General features: G+C 50.6%; 1 protein-coding gene across 1 annotated transcript; it reads right to left on the reverse strand.

Annotated features, from left to right (window-relative positions):
- Nucleotides 1-854: 854 nt before the first annotated feature.
- LOC112589025 (uncharacterized) lies at nucleotides 855-1493 on the reverse strand. The gene has a single exon (XM_025300712.1). It carries the CDS (start codon nucleotides 1491-1493, stop codon nucleotides 855-857), a length of 639 nt encoding a protein of 212 aa, XP_025156497.1.
- Nucleotides 1494-8654: the final 7161 nt, after the last annotated feature.

Consider the following 8654-nt stretch of genomic DNA (forward strand, 5'->3'; position numbering starts at 1 on the left):
CGCTAATGAATTCACGAGCTCCAAATCTCGTTGTAGGTCAAATCCCGAGCGGGACGGAGCGATAAACCCTTTTTTTTTTGGTGACGCAAGGGAAATCCATCATGGATACCACCGGCCCCTTTGGGGGGGTCGGGGGTTATGTCAGATTCTTACTGACTAAAAAACCCCTGCGGGATGCCTACTTGTAGAACCGAGTGGAGGGGAGTCAGGGGAACTACTCCCGTATTCCCTCCCCAACCCCCCGGGCCTCGTTGCCGAGCCCCCCGCCATCCTTTACCGCGTCCTGTTCCGCAAAGGGAATCCAGGGCGCGGTGCCGGTCGGTCTAGGACCGACCGGTTGGCCTTCTGGTGTCGCCTATGGGGTGAGGGGGTATCCGCCCTCACCCCTTACCCCCCTCCTCTAAAGTCGGGGAGGTGGGCTTTTTGGGAGAGTGGGCCCGCCCCAAAACGGGCACCACTCCCCCCTAACCTATCCTGTACGTGGCCAGGGGGGATCCATCTTCTTCCTACGTGGAAAAAGAACCGGATCCCCCATGTCGACGGAGTCGGGCCCGAGGCGGCCGAGGAGGAGGTCTTGGACCCCCGCTAGTCGGGGCTCCTTCCTCCTCCTCAGCCGGTGTCTCCTCGGACCCGCCTAAATGGTCCCCCCCTCTGGGTTGTCGGCCACCCCGTCGTCGTCGACGACGACGGGTTGTATGTGGCCGGCGCTCCCTCTCGGCGGCCTCCTTCTTGGACATTACACCCCTACAGAAGGAGACCGCCACTTCCCATCCCTCCTCGCTCCCACCATGCGGGGGAGCGAGATGTCCCCGTCGCGCCACCCCATGACCCCGGCCAGAACACGGCGCTCCCCTTCAGGCCGGACAAGCGGCCAGGGTGTGGAGCGCCGTGTCCATGAGCACGGGGCAGTGATGGCATCTGGTTGTGGGCTCCTTTCCTATTTGGTGCAGATACTTGCCAAAACATCCATGGCCCGTCAGTATCTGCACCAGATGAAAGGACAATCCGCATCCCCTCCTGCCTGCCAATTCTGGCAGGCAGGGGCGGACGGCCTCCGCCGTCTGACGCCTGTACCCCCGTGGGTCGGACAATTTGTCCGCCCACATCTCGTGGGTACGGGCCACGGCTTGAGACTTTAAGGCCCGCACATCCCTGGCCCTAAGGCCCCCCTCATCGCGGAGCTCCTTTATCCTCCAATAGAAGACTCTGCGCTCCTCCGCAATGAACTCTACGGGAGGGAAGCCGGCCAGGGTGCTCGCCGCCATGTACGAGACCGTTCTGTACGATCTCGACATCCTTATAAACATTGGTCTCAGCGCCTGCCTCAGCCTTCGTTGGCCCTCACGGCAAGCGCTGAGCTGGGGCGCCCAGGTTGGCGCCCCGTATAATGCGATCGGCAGAACGGCCGTCGCGTATAGGCGGCGAGCCCTCCATCCTGTACCCCCAAGGTTGCGCTGGAGACTAGCGACTGCCAGTCCCGCGTTGCGCACCATGGGGACCAGATCCCTAAAGTGCGGACCAACGTCCCACCGGCCGTCCGTCAGGCCGAGATATTTAATCGTCGGCCCGACGCGAATGCGGACGCCATCTACTAGGACCTGGGTCTCGGGTGGCGCCCCTCGACTGCCGTCGTGAAAGAACACGGCTTCAGTCTTTTGGGGCGCCACCTTCAGTCTCAGGCCCTCGATGGTTCCCACCATCGATGCCACAGCAGCCTCTGCGCAGAGGCGAGATTCCCGCCAGCTCCTCCCCCCTGCTGCCGCTAAGGTGTCGTCCGCGTAGCAGACGACGTGGCAGCCCGGGGGGAGAGGAGTTCGCAGCAACCGGTCGAACGCGATGTTCCATAGCAGAGGGCCGAGCACCGACCCCTGCGGAACACCGCGCTCCATTGCGCGCCGACCTAGAACCCCGCCTTCTTTGTTGAAGGCTTTGACGAAGGCTGGATCGCTCCAGCCTCCGTCACCCCCATCCCTACCTTGCCGGTCTTGCTCGGGCCAGCAACCGGTTCCAAAACCTTGTTGGCGGCATCGCCAGGAGGCTGCGGCCGAACGTCAGCCGCAGCCCCCCCGCGTGCCGCCTTTTTCTTTTTCCTCCTCCTTCTGCGTGGAGGAGGTACCCCTCCTTTCGGCATAGTCCGAGGGACCGCCCTACAAACCCGGCCACCCATTCGGTGGCCGGTTTCCCTCCCCTCTTTGTGGCACAGGGGGCAGCATACCTCAGCGGTGCACCCCTGTGACACATATCCGGGTCCTCCGCACCTGAAACAGCGGCCTGCCAGACCGTTATCGGTCTGGCAGGTCGCCGCCATATGGCCACAGTGCAGGCACTTGTAGCACTGGAGGGGCCGGTCCTCCAATACTCTAACTTGTGCCCTTCCGCACCCTATGACTAGCCTCTCGGCTGCCACTAATTTTTGGGCCGGTGCCAGTGGGTATCGGATCCAAACCCCCCCTAGTCCCCCGAACGATCTCCTGATCTCTCCGATCTGGAGATCATCTGGGGGACAACCCGAGACTTTTAGAATAGCTGCCCGGACCATCAGCTTGGTTACTGAGTCCTCCAGGCCGACGAGGCGGAGCTCCGTCCTCCTCGCCGGCCTGGAAACCATTGCATCCCCGCACAAGACATCCTGGAGATCCCTAGCCAGGCGGTCGGCTTTATTCCGACCGTCCTGGCCAGGGACCTCCAGTATGACCCCCTCATTCCTGGCCCTTTTTATTTTAAAACTGCCCGGCTCCGACCTCCTGCAGGGCTGCCGCCGCTGGAGAAGGCAAGAGCCTCTCCAGCAGCCGCCCAATGCGGGCGATTTCGGACTTGAAGCCCCGACCTGAATTTCCAGGGCCCCAAGTCGTCCATCCGGGCCACCCTCCCTCGCCTGCCTCTTATAATCATCAAGGGCCTCCTCTATGCAGAGGAGGCTCCCCCTGAAATGTTTGTTGAGGGCCTCAAGGGGTTTTCCATACCCCTTTGCTGCCCTCAACGAAGGATTTACCCGGACGGTCCTGTCGTAATCAATACCCTCCAGGGCCCTCTCGGCTAGATCCCGTTCCCTATCCGCCTTCGCAGCGGGCCTCCGCACGGGCGGAAGGCCCCACTGGTGGCGCCCCTGTCGCCCCCCCCCGAAACTGTCCCCTCCCGCGCGTTTCGGAGAGGAGTCTCCCCAGCCGAGGACTCTTCGTCCTCGGCCGGGGGAAACTCCTCCCCCGGGAAGAGTTCCTCCCATTTCGTGGCAGACAGTTCGTCCCCTCCCCCATGCGTGCAGGGAGCTGCACTCCCCTCCCCCCGATGGGAACTAATGCCCCCGAGGCAAGGGAAGTGCATCTCCCTGTCTTGCCACAAATGCGAGGCGGATTCCTCCGCCGCGCGCTTCCTTCTTTTGGCGCTTTTTGGGCCGCTGAAGGCCGAGGGTGGGTCTATACGATCCACACTCGGCCTCAACCAGTCCATAAACGCCTCCCTTCGGGCAGTCACATGTTCAGACGGCGCGCCCGCCTGGCGCGCGCCGTCAAGCCCGTAGCTGGATGACGACGGGGGGTGCCGGGACTATACGCCCCCTCCCGCCGTGCCCCGGCTCCGAGTACCGGGGCGTTTGTCTCCTTATGCGCCATGTCTCCATAGAAGCAGGGGTTTTTGGTGCCCCTGCAACACGGGTGCAATTTCGGGGTTTTCCTTCCACTAGACCGGTTGCCTGCCAAGATTAACGAACCCGCTCTGCCCGCGCTGTAGGGTCCTTTGGGCCCCACGAATGAGACCCTCCAGACCTTGGTTAAAACCTGGAGGCAGCTGCCCATCCAGGAGTATTATGGACGCTCTTAGTCTGATCCCTCTGTACAGACCACTCCGGCATGGTAGAACCTGCCCGGAGTCGAAACCTCCGCCGGCATAGCTCTGTACTTCATCGGGACACACAAGCTCCCGCACCACGACAAGGTGGCGTCCACGGAGGAGACGAAGCGATAAACCCGCAGGCCCCCGCGTTAAGTCCGAAGAAGCAAGCGTCAACCCCACGTAGTTTTTCGCGCCATCCGAATTTACCGCGTAATCGTGGATTTCCCGAAAAGCATTTTCTAAATATTCAGTAATGTTGGCTCCTTCTGGAGATGGGAGAATTCGAATATTCGACTCCCTCCCGAGAATATTAAATTTTCTATAATTACGCGACTTTTCCTTGAGTATTTCAATATATTTATATAAGGACTCACGATTGTTGACCGTGTCGGCTTTTGTTGTCGCTTCGCACACTTTTTGGTCTTCGCTTTTGTCCCTTCAATGTTCTTTCGACTGTTCGTATCCACTACCCTGTTGTACTGTAAATATGAATTGAAAATGTTATACAGGTATAAATTTTACACACAATTAGAATAAAAATACAACTAAGAGCATAAGATATTTTCTCTTACCTTTTTTTACCTTCGACTAGTATAGCCTGCGAGATTTGGAAGTCCTGGGTTTCACCAGCTTCACTTGCGTCTTGCATCGTTTCATCGACTCCATTGTCATCGTACTCGATGATGTTACCCGTGACGTAAACAGCGTCGTCATGACTAATATCAATGCCGTTTTCATTTATATTGCAGACGATATCTTTGTCAGTTCTCGCTATTTTATTACGACTTGCTAAAATTTAACTCGATATTAAATACGAGGCTCTACAAGAGAATAATCTTATACTTATTTTTCCTTATATTCATGGGCAGATTTCGTTGACGAGGAAGCCTTATACTCGAGCAGGAACGGCTCTTTGGATTTCCGCTTCGTACAGTATTGGTGAGAACTGACAAAATGAAGAACACAAAAACGTATTCGTGAACACCAGCATTTATTAGACTTATTCTTTTATGTTATATTACAGCGAAAGGAAATTACTTATAATGCGGAAAGGAGCATGTCCTGAACACGGTCATCGTAACTTCTTCATTCTCTCCGAGTCTTCTCGCTTCTACAATCTTGGCTGCAATCCCATGCAAGCAAGGATTATTTTTAAATTGCCCGCAAACGAATAACATCGCCAGTAGGCCACTACTACACATGGCCGCGAATTTATAAAATACTATAAAAAGACTATATGTATCAAATCATGTCTATAAAAAGACATATGTATCAAATCATAACATTGCATACTTATGGCTAGTGACATCTGTTACAAAAACCGGAAAGTAATTATCGACATACCTGGTATGTCTTCTCATCATTATTACTCGCGAGTTCGCACAGATATTTTCCACGTTTGATTATTGGATTTGCTACCGACGCTGCGATTATACAGTCACGTACAATTTTGAAAAGCTGCGACATCTTCTTATACTTTCACGAATATTACGGAATAGGAATGTTGCTCGAAGCGATGGAAACAGTAAAATACATCGCAGTAGCTTCGAACACTCTTATATAACATGGAACTTCCAAAATTTTGGGAAACCTCCACGAATGCCTGTGTAAATAAGGCGGGACTAACTATACCAGCGCTTTTCGGCAATATACTCGTCTAGTTTTATCGCAGAATTTGGTATCTAAAGGATCACATTATTCCTGCTATAAAAGAATAAACCTTTTTCTTCTCATATCTATATCTCGCGTTCTCAGACGTGAAAAATGCGAGTTCCGTGCGGTTCCCTTAGGCCCTACACAAAAGACGTGTTGTAGAATTGTCTGTTTATCTAAATTTAGATGCGTGGAAGGAAATATAATCCGTTTTGACTAGGATAGGACTCTGGTTCACAAAAGAAATGTAAAGGGCATTTTCTCATCCTCTGATTCGGCAAATATAATGCATATTCCCGCGATAACATAAAACCCGTCGGAATCTGCAGGATTCGCGCATTCCGTTCAATTACAAAAGAATAAACCTTATCACAAAAGAATAAATCTTCTTTCTTTTCGTTTTTATAAATTCTCAGATGTGAAAAAATGTACGCCATTCCTTTGCGGCCTACACAAACGATTTGTAGAAATATGTTTATCTAAACATAAATTTAGATGTAAGGATGGACGATATAATCGGTTTTGACTACAATAGAGTCCGATTGGAAATTTTCGCAAAAGACCATAAAATGTATTTTCCCATCCACTACTTCGACAAATATAACGCTTACTCCCACGACATCATAAAACCTGTAGGAACACATGCTCCGTTCTGAGAAATTGTAGAACGTTCTAGGCTGAATCATTTAACAAATATTAAGAAATAAATTTATTTGTTGTATGCATACAGAACTACCCCTCCACTTTTCTTTTTCCTATAAGAAGCCCATTGGGCTGGGCCCAAACCATTTGAGCTTCTTCAGTCTTAATACTCGTTTCGTGCGACGAAGTATATTAGTTCTCGTGTTTTCACTTGTGGGATAATAAGTTCTTGTGAGAAACATAATGGCGAATACTAACGCAAACGCAGAATTTAAGAAGATCCCGTATAGTCACTCTGGGAAGGCTCGCTATGAGAGCTATATGCTTCTCTCTACTACTTATCCCCTCAACACTTCGGATACTAAGAGGATGCAAATCGGATTGCGTGCATCAAACTACGAGACAACGTTCGAGCCTACAATAAAACTATCCGGCAATACCTCTACAGGAATCCAGTTCGACATCGCCACATGGGAAAAGTTTAAGGAGTACATGAAACACATTGGCGATTACTTGCACTCGGTAACCAGAACCGTGCCAGAGCCCGTCCATATCAACGATGTGAGCATTACCTTTACCACGGCGTATGGGGCAAGGGTCTGCGATCATGGTGAAAATACGAAAACGACCGAGGTGAACACCGCATTGAAGAGGATGCCTACCGATTCATCCCAGGGACAGCAGCCGCCGACGAAGAAACGAAAAGTCTACACGGTAAACATCGTGATGCAGGCAACATCTTTTGACGGGCTAGAACTTATAACAAAATGTATTGACGCTCGATGTGAACAACTGCAAACGTTTGCAAAACTTGTAATTGATTGCGCTCGGTTTCTCGTAACGGAGATAGAACTCAGGCTTCCCGAGAAAAACTTAGACGAAGACATCATGAAACAGACGCTCTTCGCACACTATCAGGAAATCGAGCAAAATGTACGTCGGTAATTAAAAGATTTAACGTTTCTAGATACTTATTTCCACATTATATTTCAAGAAATTACTTCGATTTATTTAAATAAAATTGTACGAGCAATTTTAATAAATGTCTCATCTTAATCATGAAAAATAAATTATGAATTAATTCTATGAAAATGTGCACTCCTTTCTCTTCACCTCTTCTCTCTTCCCTGTTATTTCCAGCTCGAGGTAACAAATCCCGTTGTAAACTTTTCGAGTTCGAAAGCGAGGAGACCCGCACAGGTAAAAATATTTGTGTAGACATAGGCTTGAGGTATCGTCTTCCAATAATCGCTGGGTAGTTTTTGTCTTCGAAATGATCCCTACCTGCTCGAACATGCTCGCACACGCTCACGAAAGTCGAGAGCCGGGATCTCATGGTGGGGCCCGAGCCCCGTAAGTTCTAGTATTTGCCAAATTTTTCACGCGTGACGTCAATACTCTTCGTATGTATACAATATAGCTAGTTTCCATCAGGATATAGCAGTAGCGTAGTATATAAGACGCTTGACTCGAAAGCCAGCGGACCCCAGGTTCGAGTCCGGCCCAGAGCCTACGGGATTTTCCAGAGACTTCGCACTAACTTAACACACACACACACACACGCCACACGTCTCTCCGTTCTACGTGTACGCTGTGAAACCAGTTTCTATCAAAGAGCAACAGTAGAGCAGTGGTAAGACGTTGTACTCAAGAGCCTGAGGTCCCCGGGTTCGAGCCTCGCAGAGTGCCTTGGAGATTTTTCCAAAAGTAATATGCAAATTAACCAGCTGACCAAGAGCTAGAATCACAACAACGCCTAATATGAATAATAAAAATTTAATATTTAGATTACGCTAATTTTTATTCCGGTGATTCAAATTTCCGCCATTTTCAGCTTTAGGGGTAGGTATGGCCACTCAAAACATTCCCCCTCCACTCGACCCTCCGGCACCAGTGGGCGTGGTCTAGTGGCGCCGGAGGGTCGAGTGGAGGGGGAATGTTTTGACTGGCCATACCTACCCCCATACTACTGCTGGTTTCCGCAGGATTGATCACGATGGTCCAAAAATGCACGAGATCGTTGCACACAATAATTAACAACTAGAGAAACACTGATCTGTCTGAGCCACTAGTAGGCTAGATTGTTAGGAGACCCTGAAAGGGTGCTGAAGGGAAGCTTCTGTCCTGGTTGCGGGTCGATCGAGAAATGAGTTGGCCTTTTTGGTTTTTCTCAAAACGTCATCTCGGTTGAGAGAGTGGGATTTTAGGGAAGTGTTTCGGAAATCTAATTTTCATGCCCGAATATGGTCATAGGACTGTGTTTCGAATGTTGTTTAGAGGTGGGGTTAAGAATACGTTGCAGTGTCTTTAAGATAATTTTGTAGGAGATAGGATGCATATGGCAATAAGAGGATTTTGAGTCTTTTGTTTAAAAAAAACGTAGCAGCTATCTCAAGAAGGAAATATCGATATTTCTAAGAAGAATGTTGCGATACTGTTATCGTTGACTAAGCGCGTGGGAAACAACATCGGAGTTGATTCAAGATTGTTAATATTTCCAGAGCATCGAAACTTCCAGAGATCGCATTGTG

This window comes from Harpegnathos saltator, unplaced genomic scaffold (genome assembly GCF_003227715.2).
Source record: "Harpegnathos saltator strain DR-91 unplaced genomic scaffold, Hsal_v8.6 scaffold110, whole genome shotgun sequence".
Classification (NCBI taxonomy): Eukaryota; Metazoa; Arthropoda; class Insecta; order Hymenoptera; family Formicidae; genus Harpegnathos; species Harpegnathos saltator.

Bases quoted from the DNA above. Each gene is read 5' to 3' on its own strand.
- LOC112589025 (XM_025300712.1), bottom strand. From the start codon at position 1,493: ATGGTGCGCAACGCGGGACTGGCAGTCGCTAGTCTCCAGCGCAACCTT.